Source organism: Gymnogyps californianus, chromosome Z (assembly GCF_018139145.2).
Source record: "Gymnogyps californianus isolate 813 chromosome Z, ASM1813914v2, whole genome shotgun sequence".
NCBI lineage: Eukaryota > Metazoa > Chordata > Aves > Accipitriformes > Cathartidae > Gymnogyps > Gymnogyps californianus.
In genome coordinates, this window is record NC_059500.1 from 79,047,507 (window position 1) to 79,064,982 (window position 17,476).

The following is a 17,476-nucleotide window of genomic DNA, read 5'->3' on the forward strand; positions in this document are numbered from 1 at the left end:
GAATTCACATTTTTATATAAACAATGCACTCAGTAAATGTTGCCTCCTATATTAATCTGCTGTTTTGCCAAAGTACTTTCATTTTTACAAAGTTGCTCATTACTGCCTCACTTTCAGGACAGCATCTTCACTCAAGTGCAGATTAACATGAAGAACATGCATTAGTTCCACTCTAATTAGGCATATGCTTAAATAGTTTCCTGAACTGGAACTGTAGTAAATAATATATGAGTTAGGCTGAAACCTTGATTTTGCTGATGTAAAAATAGCAGCATGCATATAAAAAGATACCTTCCCATTGCATGTCATTCTCTTTCATGTATATGTGCCCCTGTGGAGAACATGAGAGGATAAATCTTGAGAGATGGGAGGTCATATTGCTTCAGGCATGGATGGTGGAGGGGCTAAACTGTGCCCCAACTAGTACTGCCTGATGTGGTATGTCCATGCCTCTCCCCTTTCTGCATTAAGAACAGGTTGATGCCTGGCTCGTTCACAGTGCGCAAGAGGAAGATTCACAGACAGGACAATGAAGGTTTCAGCAAATAAACTGAAAATGAATAAAATGGAATTTTGCAACCAGTCTTTTGGAGCACTGCCCCCGGAGCAGGGCAGGAACCGAAGTGAGAGTCACACACAGCTCCTTCCTTACACCTTTCTCTGCTGCTGGAAAACGAACTGTGGAAGTCCTTCAGGGATAATTAGCTTTCTCGTAAATTTTGCTTTCCAGCACAGGAATCTGTACAGGCTACTAACTAAGCCCTAGTCACCCAACAAATGATACCACTCTGGTTTTCCTTGCAAGCTGTACCTCTTTGTGTGGGCATTGTGTAACCAATGGGTTTCCCTCTGAGACGCTCTGAGGAAAGCAACAGTGTCCTGAACTTACAAACAAGCCCTACACAAGGCTGTTTTGCAGAAGGCTTGTGCGGATAGTTTTCCAACAGCACTTGCTTGCTTTAGTTAAGAAGAAAGATCCTGCTGGCATGGCTGCTAAATCAAAAGTGCATTAAAGTCTTCACAACAGCTCATCTCCCAGTTTACAGACCAAGCTGACAAATCTCATCGTTCAAGTTCACCTTGAGGAGCAATCTAGATCAAGAAGACAAGAGGTGAGAGAGTATCTCTGTAGCTTCACACCTCTCCTCCAACGCCTTCTCCCACTGAAGTCAAACATGATCACAAGAAGTCAGGATTTGGTACATGGGGAGGACAAAATCTCTGAGGTGGAGGATGAAGGTAAAGTAGGTAGAGGTAACAAGTACTGGGAGCTTTTTAAAACAATATAAAATGTGTTGCTGTTTAATATCCCTAGCCGTGAAGTGAACTTGCAGCACTATCTCTAGTGTATACAAGTCCTGTGTTGTCCTGCTTTGGCTACAAGCAATTAGTTGCCTCTGTTTTATCTCTGAATATTCAGGTTTTCTGTTATAAACATTTATTATCTGTAGTTCAGCTATTGTTTCTCTGTTGTTTCTTCTCTTATAGAGCAGCTTGTTATCTGCATCTTAGTCCCCTTCAAATGTCTTCTGCTCTGTGTTGAAGGGATTACAGGATTTACTGGATGGTTCACTAGAGGTTAACACAATTATGAATCGAGAATTGAGCCAACAGTTTCATTACAACTGCCTGTGTGTCTGATTGCATTTACTGCAGCCTGGGTAACATGAAGCTGTGGTTTGGAGGGGGTTATAGAAATATCACAGCATTGTAATGACAAAGAGGTAAACTATGTATAAATGAACATTTGCTAGAGACAGTTAAGTTGATAATAATAGAATTTCCTTCCAAGAGACTACAACTGCCAAATTGACTTCTACAATTGCATTGCCATAGAAAAGCACACACTTTGGGGGGGTGGGGGCGCAAACACTAAAAAGATTTTATTTAAACGATATAAGAAAGACTTCTTAGGACAGTGAACGGTGGGAAAGAAATGTTGAAAAGTCAAAATAAATTAAAAATAAATATAAATTAGAGGTGTAGAGGAACACGACAGAATCCAGACACATATTCTGGTAATGTAAGAAAGTGATTATCAAAGGTTTGACAGTTTCCTAAGATAATAAAACATCACGACAACTTCAGTGGTTTTAGTTCCAAATATTCAGACGACTGTCATAGCTCCATCAAAACAGCAAAAATGGCTTACATTATTCAGAATTTGAAGAGCAAACAAAGAATATGATGTGATGTCATGTGGGAAAGGCAATATCTAAAAAAGCGAATGTAAGTGATGATGGCAACTCCTTACAAACGTAATTCATTTTCAGCAGGCTTTCATGCCAGCAAAATGGAACTGCATGGATGTCCATGGAAAATGAACAGTCAAGATGACATCAAGATGGATGAATGAATTAATCTAAAAATTCATTGCAACATTCAAATAAATAGTTTTGAAGAATTTGCTCTTCTGTGCCATATTCTCCTCTGGCTTTTTTCCATTAAGGATACCACTATGTTTTTTGTAGTCGTTATTTAGGGTAAGCCTGCCTGAATACCTCTGACGTATTTTAAGATCACAGCTCACACTGATCTTTAGAGGGGAGCACCACTTAAGAATGACTATTTATTAGATTTTATTCTTTCAAAAACCAAAGGCAAGCTAAGCATGCTTCAAAAGTCTAGTCTGTAGTTAGCAGCAACAATAACAACAGAATGAATCAGTAAGTTAGATTCTCAACTGAAAGGATATCATAAACAATTTTGTTAGTCTTCATCTCACCCAAGTTTTGCTTTAAAAAGGCTAGGAAGCTAGTTGTCCGTGCCTCCCTCTATAGTCAACAGAAAGACAGATATCTTCACGGACAGATACATCTCATTTTATGATACAGTTCCATGATATGTGATAAATATTGTTTTTCTGCATGGATTTTATAGAGAATCTGGCCAACTCTTTTAGTCTAATCACTTTACTTTGTTTATAGTTAACTCAAATGTACACTATTCTTTGTCAGTAAATAGCAGAAAATGCATTTCCCTTGACTTGCAGCTAGAAAGTTCAAAAGAAACAACAAAACCTTTCATTCTTTGTGTAGGGCACCGGCCTGATAAAGGGGAAACAAGAGTCTTCAGTAGACAGGCTCTTCCACCCAAATGTTTTTAAGAGAAAATGGAACTGCTGGTGCTAAAGGACATGTACAAATTTGAGAGCAGTTTTAATCACAAAAGCAAAGGAATTCAGCCTGATGCTAAGGTAAGAAGTTGAGAATACTGCAATTTCATGACTAATATAAGTAAGAGAGCATCTAGTAAATAGTGCTTCATAGTCATGCACTGGAAAATGAAAATAAAATATAATGTTATATTCTTTAAGTATTTTCAGTGTCTCAGCCAGGCACCAGAAGGTATAGGCTGACAATGTTTGAAATATACTGAATAGTTACTCATACAAAAGAAACCAAACCAAAACAAATTTAAAAAGAACATTAACTGTCTCAGACTCAACAGATATTTCAAGGTTTTAGAAGCCAGCATGAAAACAGAGCAACTGTCAAATCTAAAAGTTGATGCTCACAGTATCTGATAACCAGTCAGCCCATCTTGAACAAATTCCAGAGTAAAACCTCATCGAAGTGAGAATGTTCTGTGGGCATATGGTTCAGATCATGGGAATGTATTGAGCCATTGTAATCCTGGTTTGAGAACTATCTTACGGTATAATAAAACCTTAGAAAGAAAATATAATGAAGCCCCTGTAATTAATTTGCACTCCAAGTAAGATATTGTTCATCTTAAAGACAGATTTCATATTGATTTCATATTTCCTACTGAAGGAGGGAGGGTGTAGAGGGAGAAAGAAGGAAAAAAATGTTTTCAAAAGCACTAGTCCTGCTCAGATTTGTGCTTGAAGCCAATAAGACAACTCATGTGTGGAAGGGTAAACAACTGCATAATTCTTTTCAGGACCAAGACTGTACTGGCAAAACTAACAACTTGGATGACAGGCTTCCCAGAGAGGCCAAGAGCTGAATGAAGCGTGAGCTGCCCTCATGACCTTGGACTCAATGGACATCAACGTGTTATCCATGGACTTGACTGAGCCCACAGCTTATTCCTCTGGTGTCAAACAAAAGCACATAGGAAAAACTGCTCCATGAAGGATATGCAATTTCCACATAGGTAGAATTTCCAGAGGGGTTCTCACATCCACATTAAACGTTTGAAAAAGCTACTAGAAAGTATCTATTCTTTCCAGCTCAGAGCTACAGCACATTGTTCAAAGGAGCTTATGTAGTTAGTTCCCCTCTGAATTGTGGAATGTAATATATTGCAACGATTAATAGGCAAAGTCTTATGGATATTTTTTTCAAGCAACCTTTCAGCAGTGCCACATGTCTTTATTATAAAATATTTTAATTAAAAGTTGCAATTTAGCATTAGCATGGCATAAACGCAAACAGGATCAGTTGTTTATTGTATTCTTAAAAGATGACTATATTTTAATTAGATATTTATCTATTATACAGATTTTAAACTTCAGTAAGAACCAGATGTTCATCTGGGACAAAGTGACAAAGCTTACCTGAAGTAAAAATATCTATTGAACTTCATATCAACCAGTCCTAAATGTTTCTGAAACTCTTACGACATTAAAAGACATACAGCTTATCTTTATTAATCTAATGACTTTAATGTTAGAAACTGCTGAAATTAAAATGGTATCTAATCAAGCACTTAGTGCTCTGGTTTTTACCTCAAACAGCTATGGGATAAAAGACATATAATACTTAAACATTTCTTAGAGCAATGGCTAAAAATCAAGAAACGGACACAGATGAATGCCTTAACCATTCACGCCCATTCACTTTCCCAGTGAATCTCTGAACACAAAACAGAACAAGGTCAGAAAGGACTGGATGCAGCTCCAGTACAAATGGGTGGAAGGGAATGGAGGATGGAGGGAGCCTTGCCACCAGATTGGATATGCACGTTGAGATAACGAGTTGTTATATTTTTTCCCCACAGTTTTTACACAGTTGTTCCCCCACATTGTTTCAGAGAAAATGGGAAGTGTTTATTCTTTAGGCGGATGAATGTAAATAAAACTTGTTTTAAGAAGGAGTACAGACAAACCCATTTCTTAAGACATTAAAAATGACAGACAAAGACAACAATAATTTCACTGAAGCCATCAGAAAATAAAAACATTATTTAAAAATAATAAGCTTGTTGGTTTTGTTTTTCAGTAGTGTTTCTCCGGAACACAAAATTTTAATTGCAGATTAGTTTTATTCTTGTAGTCTTGTTGATAGATTTGAGGCAAGCGACATACATCATTAATTGTATTGTGTAGGGGATCACATTTCAAACAAGAGCGTTGTCTGACCGAGCTACTACAGCCTGTCTGATTGTTGCGGAATTGTCATTAAGTGGAAATGATACCCGGGAATGTTGAACTTAATGTTATGTTTCCAAATACCATGAATAACATTACAGTAGCTTTAATGAATTTCATAGGAGAAAAATGTCGTTAAATAAAGCAACAATATTAGCCCCGGTGCCCTGGCCAAATTCCAACCTGGCTAATTGCATTCTAACACCTACTATTTCTCAGTTGTTTGAATTTGGTATGTTTGTGTACCTCACTGTTCATTGATATGTTAATGCCGTACATTGTCAGCTCACTGCTGTCTGTCACCCCAGAGTTAGCTGGCTACAGCTCCTGACCATCCAAGCACTTTTAATGAAGCCGTAACTACAGTCCATGACCTTGAAAAGATTCCTTTCAATCTACCTTCCCACAGTTCATCAAGTTACTTAGATATTGCTTAACCTAACAACTAAGCATAGATACAACTTATTTCAGTGTTTGTTAAACATACAGGACAACTTCACGTCCCAATTCTGAATTAATGAGCTGCCGAAGTCCATTAACATGCGCTTAAAGCTGGGCAGAGAGATGACCTCCCACGCACTAGTGCTTGAGTTTAGGTCAGAAAGGCACTCTGAGCAGTATCTCCTGATCACCTTCACTGAACCATGCTTTGCTTTGAATTGTGGAGTTGTCTCTCAGAACACGACCTGAACTATGGATGAAATTTAAGTGAAGATATGCTCCAGGAGCACAATTTATATGCTTCAGCACCAACTAATCATGGAGACAATGGCTCTGGAGTACAGCTAGTCCAAAGTTAAAAATAGATTCCCCAAATGTGGACTTCAGAATAAACTGTTTTGTTCTACAGCTCTACTGTTGGTTCATACTACTTGTTTATGTAGACATAGTCATATTCAAGTGCTTTATTCAAAGGAGATGTGCATTGTCCTATCTCACTAGTCTTTGATGTAAGGGTGTCCCATGGCTCAAAATCTGGATTACAGAATATTTGAGAAAACCCTTCTGACATTGCCGTACTTGTCGACAGTTGTAGAGGGCTTATGGAGGAAAAGATTCTGAAGACCTAAATCCTGGCTCATTGAAAGCTTTTAAAAAAAAATAGAACCATGATTTGGAATTGCCTTGATACGCATTCAGGCAGGATCTTCAGTGACAACTTTGTATAACAGCTTTTTGTGTGTCTGTCACATCTCAAAGACATAATTTTTAATAACATTCCCAAGAGCCTCCCTATGCCCTTTAATCTTGAGTGCTGTTTGTGATATCCAATTCAGACATTCATGCACACTAATTTTCCTGTTTGGGAGGCCAGACAAGATCATCAAGGAGCACGTAAAACATTTAAATCAGGCATATATTTTTATATGCGTTGACAGTGATTAAAATATAAAAGCCCAATAAAACATAAGATCAGAAAGAGGTAGTGCCAAATATCACTGGAAGAGAGTCTTCATATCACTTAGTGAATGGAGTATTCCTGAAAACCTCATCTATAGGTAACTGTAGGTAATCAATCATATTCCATTTCTGTTGGGATTGGAATACATCTGTGCAATGTCCGGTTCTCTCAGCAGAACAACCGAAGCCACATCCCTCCCCACCTGGTATGTAAGTACCCCAGAAGGTGCACAGATCGTACTGCATGTTGCACATGGCATTGTTGTTTTGAAGTCTCAAGCTGCATGTTAAACTGCAGCTGGATTGTCACCATGAAGGTTTTGTCACAGTCTGATTTAGGGAGAAAGTCAATGATCTGGAAACAGATGTGAAGTTTTAAATGTACATCATCAGATCTTCAGGACTAATTTCAGGCTTAACATTACCTTGGATTTTCTTCAGGTAGAATAAAGAAGACAAAGAAATGGGGAGAAGAATGGCAGGATAAGTGGAAAAGAGTAGACAGGATCATGTGAGCACAGATGCTAATGAACTGAAAAACACTATTTTATTTAACTGTTACATATGTCTGCACAGAAGTCAGTCATTTGAAAGCAATTGTAGTGTGTATAAAGAGCCTCTTAAGACTTCCATATAGGAAAATCTTTTTTTTCCCCTTTTTGAAGTTTCTACTTAAGATTAAGGATATTTTCCATTTAGCACCGGGTCACAACCAAGCCATTTCTAAGATGGTCTGTCTCTAACTCACTCCCTTGCGCACACACACACACGAGTACAAACAGCAAGGACGAAGCCAAGAGGAAGCAAAAGGGAAGGAGTGAGCAAAGATTACTAAAGACTTTGAGAGCGCCACAGTCAATGCCCTCATGGTCAAAGAAATCTACTGCTCTATGGGAGGTGGTGGCTCAAATCTTGTATACAAATCAAAGTGAATTCAAGTCTTGCATGTCCCCATCTTATCTGAACACTCTAATAACACAGTCACTGGCTTTTCAGGCAAAGATATTCTCCTATGTATTTCTCTATTTTAACTAGATTTTTTTTCAGTCTGAGTTTGAGAATTCTTTAATTAAATCTCGTACGTTTATGAAACAAAAATCTGTATTTAATGGCTGGTAACTTCCAAAGAAAACAGTTTTTTTGCCATGAAGATCCTGACTGAATCTTTTTCCATGTTGAACATATATACAACTTCCAACAAAAATAGTGGGATTCCTTTTCAAGTAAAAACAAAGAACATTTGGATGCGATTGGCCAAGGCTTCTTTAAGATCCATAACATGAATGAAAAGTACTGCTAAGTCTTTAATTTACTACCAATCCTAATGTGTTGCTCTTTGATTAAACCTCATCTTGTGCTAATAATTCTCAGTAGTACTGTACAATATACGTGACAGAAATCCCTGAGGTAACCAAGGAAAACCAAGCCAAAAACAGCAGAGAAGTTGCTTACCTGTCTGAACTCTTCAAGATCTATTTTGTTTCCCACCAGCACCAAGGGGATGTCATAGGTGTGCCGGACACGATAAATGAGTTCCTTAAACTCAGCAGCTTCTTGAAAGGATTGGCGGTCTGTGATGGAATAGCAGATAATGAAGCCTTCTCCGCCTCGCATGTATTGGTCCCTCATCGCTGTGAACTCTGCCTGTGGAATAGGAAGAACACGCTCAGTAATTTGACAAACAAAATTACCCATCTGTAAATAACGAACTTGCTGAAAACTTCCCCCGTTCCCTACATAATTTCACATTGCTTGTTTTACTGTTTTCAACACTGCTTGCTGAAACTTGTGCATCCTTCTGGGGTCATCATCCTGGATAATACACCACCAGGATTTCTCTTAGGACCTTTTTTTTCTATTTTCCATCAAGGCAACTCTGTCCTCTAAGAATATGAACTGATTATGCCAGTGCCTGCATACAGAAAATACTGTCTTATATATTTCTAGAACCTTTTGCAGCGCTTTTGGTACACATAGATGACTTGCAATTGAGTGAATACTAACAGGGGTAAAAGAATGTCTATATTACTATCTAGGGATTGGAGACAGGTACAAACTCCTTCGTCTGCACTCAATTCAAAAGCTCAGTAATATAAAAAAGACATTCATTGACTCCCACCAGCTTTGGAATAGTACCTAGTAAAACAGGAATATAATCTGCAAAAAGTTCTGCTCTTTCAAATGCTCTCAGAGAAGCTGGGGGTTTCAGTTCAGTGTGGGATAATACCATCAAATGAAAATGAACAATTTCAAATAGTGTGAGAATTGGCCCAATTTTCTCCTCCTGCATTTTTCTCTATTTACATATGTATTTATTGTCACAGCAACACTTCTGGTTATCGGTATGGTTTTTCAGAAATATTTAACAATGGCTACATTGTACAAAAATTAAGATTTAGTTTTCAAAAACTAGTCTCTGGCACTGTGGCTTGAGAATATGTTTTAAAGCCAGTTTCTTTTTCAAGTTTGTTTGCCCTTCTTGATCACAGCCCAGAATAACCCAATGCCATGGCAACAGTTGGTCAGGATCAGAATCCTCCTGACAGAATCAGTTCTCCAGAGATATTAAGATGCAGGAAGGTCTGATAAAGCAAGGAATACACATATCAACACTGGACCATTTCTGTGAGCAGCAGGATGCAATATCAAGTCCTGTATTTTTTACTCTGTTGAGAATTTAGGCTAGGATTTTTAAAACAGTTTAGGTTATACATATATCTACAGTTCTTGCTGAAAATTGAAGGGAAATTGATTGCTTATGCTCTTTTAAAAGTCTCAGCCTTAAATCTCTCTCAATAGTCACTCATGTTGATTGATAATACTTCCTGTGAATAGAGTTTCGTGTTGACCATTATCATTTATTCATGATGTGTCTTTTACCCAAGGGCTTTCTTATATATCATTCAAAATATTTCACCTGCTACAGGAAAAAGTTCATAGACTAAGCTCCAAAATAGCAGACTAATAGGCAATTTAAGGGTAGGATTCTACTTTGAGACTTACTCAGAATTTCAAAATCTCTAAACTAGCACCACTGGCATCCCAGGAGAGTTTATTAACTACCAAGCTACAGCACAGAGTGGATCAGGCTACATTCTATCTCATCTTCTTGAAACTGGATGTGTAAGAAGTAGGGCAGCAGTGGGGAGAAACACAGAAGACGTCCAACAAAAAGGATTCTACACTCCGCTGGTTCGGGCGAGACAATGAATGGAGATCTGTGTCTGTTCCCAGGTCTTTGCCTGCCATCTACATTACATATAGCCATTGGATTAATAAACAACGCAATACCAAACTGGAGACCATACCCAAGGTCTCCAAGTTATGGGCAGGGAGTATTAATGACTAAACACAGAGACATACTCCGTCTCCCTTACTCGCCCTCAGATCTCAGGCTTTCCTGCCAGAACAAGGGTCTCTCCGCAGCCCCCCATCTCCCCTGCCCCTGATTTTCTTCTCTTTGCATCAATCACCTCAAACTGTTCTGCACCATGACTGGTAGGGTAGTCTTCTTTGCAGGAGGAGCTGAACAAGGCCAGGATCCCTTCAGGCTGAGCAGACAATGGAAACCTTATGTGCAGTTAAACTTGTGGATTAAGGCTCCTGAATTTAGCTATCTATGTGGCTACAGGCCACTATCTAAGCCCCCATTACAGATAACAGTAAGTTAGTCAATGCAATTAATGGACTACAGGTTGCTTCTGCTGATGAAAAATAGTTATCTCTTTAGTTATCTAATTATCTATTTTTTGTTTATCTGTTTTAGAGTCAGCTGAACATTTATACAACTGAATGGAGCTACTAGCTCCCACGTAGACACCTAGAAGTAGATGTTTTGGTATGGAACCTAAATCCCAGCCCAGATGACCTGTCTTCCTGGGTTACAGATTTCATAAATCAGCTACTGTAACACTGTATGATTATTCTGCACAGCCTTTTACAAAGAATGAGCTCTGCTTAAGTGAGATGATCCACTCCAAGAAGTGCTCAGAACTTTGTACGCTTGTTTATAGCCATTTTTGGCAAACTAAGAAGCAATTAGCTCACATATCCCTGTTTTAAGTTACTCACAGTAAGTGACTTTCTGCAGCATGAAGACTCCCAGGATCAATCCCCAGGAATGCTTAATGGCTTTCCTTGGCTGCCAGGAGACTCTGGGTTCCTAATTTTACACACTGAATATTTCCAAAGGGACAAAGTGCTCAGCTTTTAGGCACTGCCATTCTTGAGTCAGAGTCATTTACCTACGCATTCTGGTTCATGCCTGGGCATAGTTATGACTTTAAGGATATGAATGAATTTACTTCTGCAGTTTTTTATTATGACATGTTATTGCTGCTGATGTATTAGACTAAACAGCCAAAATACTTTAGTGTCATATTTGCAGCGATCCATTTTCAGAGGCATTAATTATTCTACCTAAACTGGATCGGGGACATCCACTTGGTTTTCTGTTGTTAACTCAGTCATTTCCGTTCTTATTTTTTGATGTTGACTTTCACTTCTCAGCTTCTTCCCCTTGGCGTGATTGCTTATTACAGAGTCAAGGACTCCAAGGTCAAACATAAATAAGCCTTTTCTTGGATTTCAAAAAAAGTGTTTTTTTTCCTCTGTTCACCAAGAACACCACCATAATAATATATACTAAGAAAAAGAATAAATACAATTTCCAATAAACATGCTACAACCCTTGCAATAATGTGTGCATATTATACATACAAGACAAAGGACTAAGATGTAATTAAATCTCTTTGTTCATCTTTTAGTTCAAGTCCTACTCCAGATTTCACAGTTTACATGTATCTCTGTAGTAAGCAGAACCAAAATCCAAGTTCACCTGGGTCTTGTGGATGTGCAGAGGTAGATGGAGATAGACCCAAAAGTTTTACAGATTTTTCAGTGGCTTTATTTTTATATTTTGCCTGATTCTCTTATAAAATAAGCAACAGTGTATCTGTGCAGCTGGCACACTAGTATCTTCTTTAATTATTTCCTGCTATAAAAGTGGCTTTTTAAAAAATTATTCAGGAATAGTACTAGATGCCATTTGCTACTCAATAAGGGGAAAATATGAAACATTCCCAAGTCAGTAAACGCCAAAGGGAAGAGACAGAAGGAAATCACACCTCCTCAAAAGGAAATCAATTCTGAGAATTAAAGTGAAGATTTGTCATACTTACAGCACTTTACAGCTTGACATCAGTCTCTAATACTCTCTTGTGTATTATGACTAAGACTTAACTGAAAAGTGTGGTAAGAAATCTTTTGAAACAAAATCACCATTCTTCTTGGGAGAGATGTTATACTTGAGAACAAGCATCAAGTCTGGATAGAAACAAAACTTTTCTAAAAGTTGAAAGAAGGCAGCATAACTTCTCCCTTTTCTTTTTCCATTATAAATGAATGCAGAAAAAAACTGATACTAATCCTCATATGACTATATATGTCTACCTGTTGTTGAAGAAAGTTAGCAAGAAAATCTCCCAATGATTATGTTGCTCCTAAATAGATGCCACATTTGCCTTTTATGAGGTATCAGGCATCTCACACGATTTTTCAAAGACGACAGAATGGCCTCACAATGACATACAGCAGCTCCCTCAACATGCTCAGATGCATCCCATCCTGTTCTATTGAACTGCATACACTCAGCTTAACTAACTTGTTCCTTGTTGATCCCCCTCTACTAAGGGTAGTGTATCTCTTTCTCTAACTTTCCTGCGAGACATAAAGACCTGGGAGGTATAAGAGCACAGCTTGCCTGTAAAGGCTGGGATAGAGAAAGTCCGAAGTGTGTTAGTCCTTCCCACGTTCCTCATCATTAGGCCACTCACTCATTTCAGCAGCAGCCCCACATTTTTCCTGGTGTTTGTTTAGTTGCCAGTATACCGGTAGAAACCTATCTTGTTGCCTTTTACATCTCTCAAAAGTGTCAACTCTAGCAACACTTTGGCTTTCAAAACGCAGTCCATTCATGCCCAAGAAATACTTCCATACTGATCCTTGGGACGCTGTCCCTGTTTCCACATTTCATCCTTCTGTATATGCTTGCGTTTTCTATTAGCTTTTAGGAGAACAACTTAACAAAGAAGAAAATACTTAGCCTCTGTTTTCTCTCTGTCATCTTGATTTATCCTCTTTTATCCCACTTTTCATAATGAGCAAGAGAAATCTTTTCATAAAAAGTAATATTTTTAATTAGTTTTAAAATTCATATTGTTTTCATGGAAATATAAATAGAACTTGTATGTTTTCTTTTTTTCATTAGAGATTAGAATCCTTTCCAAATAAGATCAGTATCTCAATGTCTCCAGAAGAGGAAACAAAGGCATTGAGCAGCAAAGTCAGCTAAGACTACACTTAGATACCTTGATCCTTATGAAGGATTATTTTATGGGTTGCTATCAAATATAACAGTCTGGATCTAACGTTCAGCTCAAGACAACCCTACCTTGCTGTCTGAAAGAATCTAGGAAGGTGTATCACAAAGTTCACTGAAGCCAAGCCTGGTTCTTTACTGTTTCCTAAGTATTTCCTCCTGAGCAATGCTGGAGAGAGAGTGCTGGGCTAGAAAAGCTTTTATCCAACTCAGAATAGAAATTTTTAAGAAGCAGCCACTTCCACGTCACCATTTTACACCAGCAGAACTCAAAACTGAAGCCAGTTCTCCTGGATCCCCGTGTTACACACTGCTAACAGATAACCTTGTCAGCCCCAAAAGGATAAGAGAAAAAGGGAGGGAAAAGAAGAACTAACAAAAAAAAGGACACAGGCAATGAGCAGGGGGTGACCATATCTGTCTCTTCTTTTTCATTGTGTGGTGATGTGTGTGAGGAGTAAACACGGTGCAATGCTTAGAAGTGCAGTCCTTCTCCACACTCCTCAGAAGTGTGGCGCTTAGAAATTTAAAGATGCAGCACCTCAGAAACAACGGTGTCATGTTTTTCATACTACACACACACTCCACACGTTTTGATGTCTGTTCTTTTCTTATGATCTTGGCTTGTATCTCTAGAAGAGGTCAGAGTCTCCCCGAGGAGGCCAGCCTCACAGTTTGAGAAATGCCACTTTCTATATCTTCTTGTCTTATGTTCTGCTTGACTTTAGAACCAGGAATCTGCTAACAGATGTTCTTAATCAAAGCTGTCTCCCTGATTACACAGGGGTCATTCTTATTATGAAGGTTTTTTTTTTACATTTCCAGTGAACACTGGGGGAGGGGGGGGTACGTTCTTGGAAACAGGCAGGATACTGTTCATCCATGACAAGAACAAACAAGGGTAAAATGAACAATAAGGACACAGGAAACCCAGTGGGGGGGGGGGGGAAATCTTTCAAATAGTGAGAGAATCCAAAATAAAGACCATAAAACATAAAAGAAATATGTGAAAATGCATTGTTCACTTAAAAAAAAAATAAATCAGAGTTTTTGGTTACAAAAAAGTTGAGAATTTCTTCTATCTCAGGGAATTTTTTGCCAATATGGTTAAAGATTATTTTTCAGCAGCAAATTATTTTTTAAAGCCAAAGTGCAACCCTCTCCTATCTCTCTGTTAATAAATTCTCTTACACACATAAACATCACAGTTGACTTCACTGGGATTACATATCATTCACCTGGCACTGCTTGTCATAAGGTGTGTTTTGCTTTTCTTTTACCTCCTGAAATAGATTTACCTAAGAAAAGTACACTGGTGAGAAGTGCTGTGATAATTATTTGGTTTTTACTAATTTTTTAGTCTGGGCGGGGGGGGGGAGTGGCGGGGTGTAAAAGCAAGTAGCTTTTAAAAGGCTATTTGTAAAAGTAAACAGCAAGAAACCTACAGCAGTTACATTTCAAATCAGAAAGCATTCTGATAGGAAGTTGGGTGGATATTACATCTTATAACCACCATAATGCCGCTACTAATCTAGATGCAAAGGATGGGACTTGTTTCATCTGGTTTCTGCCACTGAAGAGGTAGTCACCTATTCTACATTAGTCTTCAAGTCTCTCTCTACAGTCAGGAGAGAGAGATGATCGACTCCAGAGAGTAATTCAACCCATCCTCAGAGAACTGTTTAAGATACCAGGGATGACTTTCCTTCATACCTCTCTCACTACCTCAACAGAGACTAAATACCAGTCCCAGCCTTTGAGGCCCACAATATCAGCCACGGCCCCTTCCCAGTCATATCCTTCATGCATTTGGATGATAAGGCTTGTCCTCCTCTTCATTTTAAACTTTTCGTTTAGTTGCAACAAGGCTGCTTTATTTCCAACGGAGTTTGAAAGGTTAAGAGGATGTAACATCTAGTGCCTAAAGCCAATAGAGGATTTTTCCCTTCACAGCACTCAGCAGTGGGAAATGCTATCCCTCAGCATGTGTTAACTTACACTAGGAGATAATAAACAGATAGATACACTTTTTCCATCACAGAAGTCAAAGTTCCAAATCTGCTGCCTTTGCTCGCAGGATTCCAGCATGCACCAGCTATAGGTTCCCAGCAACGACACAACAGAAAACAAGCAAGCACTGAACAATACCAGCATCGCTTCACACTCTCTTCTTGCTTCCCTCCTATTTCCAGTCATCCTTTGCAAACAGCAACAACAAAAGGAGTTACACAGCAAAAGACACAGAAAAATTTGCAGCAGGTGGTACCCAGCCACCTGTGCCAGCCTAAACCATCTGCCACATCACTGGGAGGAAGGAAGGGAGCCGAATAACAGCTCAGACACAGACCAAAGAAAATGCAGGGGCTCCGGCTTAAATACTGGAGGACAGGGATTGATTCTTCTCTGCGTCTTCTCTACACTGTTCTGGTTGTACATCAAACCCCCCTCTCACGACCTTTTTTGCCTGCTCTAGTAATGATCCAGGAGCAGTTCAAAATGGGATTAGTATAAATGAGAATTAGCCCATAAGCCTGCAGTGGAAGTGGATTATTATTATAATCAGTCCCTTGATTAATGATCAGTCAGTGTCTCACGCCTTATAATTACAGGAAGGAATCCTTGCTTCTGTTATAAAACAGCAATATCCCTTTCCTTCTGTGAATTTGTACTGGGGACAAAACGCACATCACTGATGATGGGAAAAGTATAAAGATAACATAAAAAATGCAGTCCATGTTCCTAGCAGACTAATGTCTTTCTGAACTTAATCTGACAGCCTTCCAAGGCAATATTATGAACTCCACATCGTACAAAATCAGTAGCCTTTTCTTAACTCTGAGAACGTACAAGTAAAAAGCTGAGACAGATACTGAAATTAATCTGTAATTTAGAAGACAACCAGAAGCAACAATATCAACCCTGTTGAAATCAGTGCCTATTTATCTGGCCACTCCTCCCCCTGTTTAAGCTAATTTATTTACCTGGAAAGGGAAACAGGCAGGAAGGAGGAGAATATTCATGACAGGTGATCTTTGCTGGAAGACACAGATATGATTTTCAGTTTTGTGACAAATAGCAGCATTACTTCCTAGCTGCTAATTTCCAGGGTTTTCTGGGGGTCAGTGTACACTCTGGAGATGGAGGAGTTAAGCTCACCTAAGTAGACTGAATGACAGTGAGCGCCTCAAGACCTTGCCTATGGGTAAGAAGATGGTCCAGGCTGAGTGAGTCAGCTAAATGGATGGTTGGCAATTTAAGAAACACGATTAGACTCGCACTGAACATGAAATGCAAGCATAGTCTTACACCCCTAATTTTCACAAAATTTTGGCCAAAAGCTTTCTAAAAGAGTTTCCCTCTCCTACCCTTCCCGCCCACTTATGTTGTTCAACATCAGCCTGCTCCCTCGAGAAACAAGTCTTCAGTCCCAGACAGGACCTGGCATTACACCAGGCCTCAGTTCAGGATTCTTTCTGAAGACTAATGTGTTTGCATGGAAGGAGATGGATTTCTTCACACCAGTTAAGACATCTTTAATCTCTGACTACTGGAGAGACTTTATGAACCTCTAAAGTCCTGAGTATAAAGAATGAACTAATTAAAAATAAAGACTTTCATTTCTTAATCTGAGTTACTATATCAGGTTAATTCATGAAGACATTAGTCTCATCTTCATTCAGATGAGTCTGAGACTTTGAACTGGTATGTCTAAATTTTCACCTTCTGGAAATCGCCAGTTTGTGAGGTTAGTTTGATTACTGACTTCTTTAAATCATTGTGGGACACAATCTGTTTTCATTCTTTGTGAATTCATGTTGTTTCCCACAGGTGGGCTTAAAAATTCAGGTTGCCCTTCTCTTTCCAGCTATGATACTTCTTCCCATCATATCTGGTATTGCTCACAGCCACAGACCATGCAGGATTAAGTTTCATGAAAGGAAGGTGTAGATGTTTCTTCACACCCTGAACATTGATGGATCGCTATTGCACTGCCCCATTCACTAACTGCAGAACATTTTGTATGCACTTGCTATTCTGTATTCACACACTGTTCTGCATCATGGCTGGCTTATAAAGTAAGATTGAACCACATCAGCCTGGTAGAAAAAAATAAGACCAATAAATACGGAAAAAAAGACAAATGAGAACAACTTCCAATAAAATAACTCAGGACTTCAAAAAATATCATCACACACTGACCCTTCTTTCTCACTGAGGAACTACTAAATAACCTGCACTGGCACTCAGACCCTCCCTCCAGAAGTAGCTTCTCTGCACTGATGTTCCCAATGTTCCCACTCTAATTGCCCTCCTGCCTTCAGGTGATAATATATTTGCCAGTTTGCTGCAACTATGCT

At 38.8% G+C, this 17,476-nt stretch overlaps 1 protein-coding gene across 1 annotated transcript in view; it reads right to left on the reverse strand.

Annotated features, from left to right (window-relative positions):
* The window catches only part of RIT2 (Ras like without CAAX 2), a 180,784-nt gene that overhangs the window by 77,619 nt on the left and 85,689 nt on the right, over positions 1 to 17,476 (reverse strand). Inside the window, exon 4 of the mRNA XM_050913344.1 lies at positions 8,192 to 8,383. Coding sequence (XP_050769301.1) covers positions 8,192 to 8,383 — 192 coding nt within the window. The remainder of the gene's footprint in view (positions 1 to 8,191; positions 8,384 to 17,476) is intronic.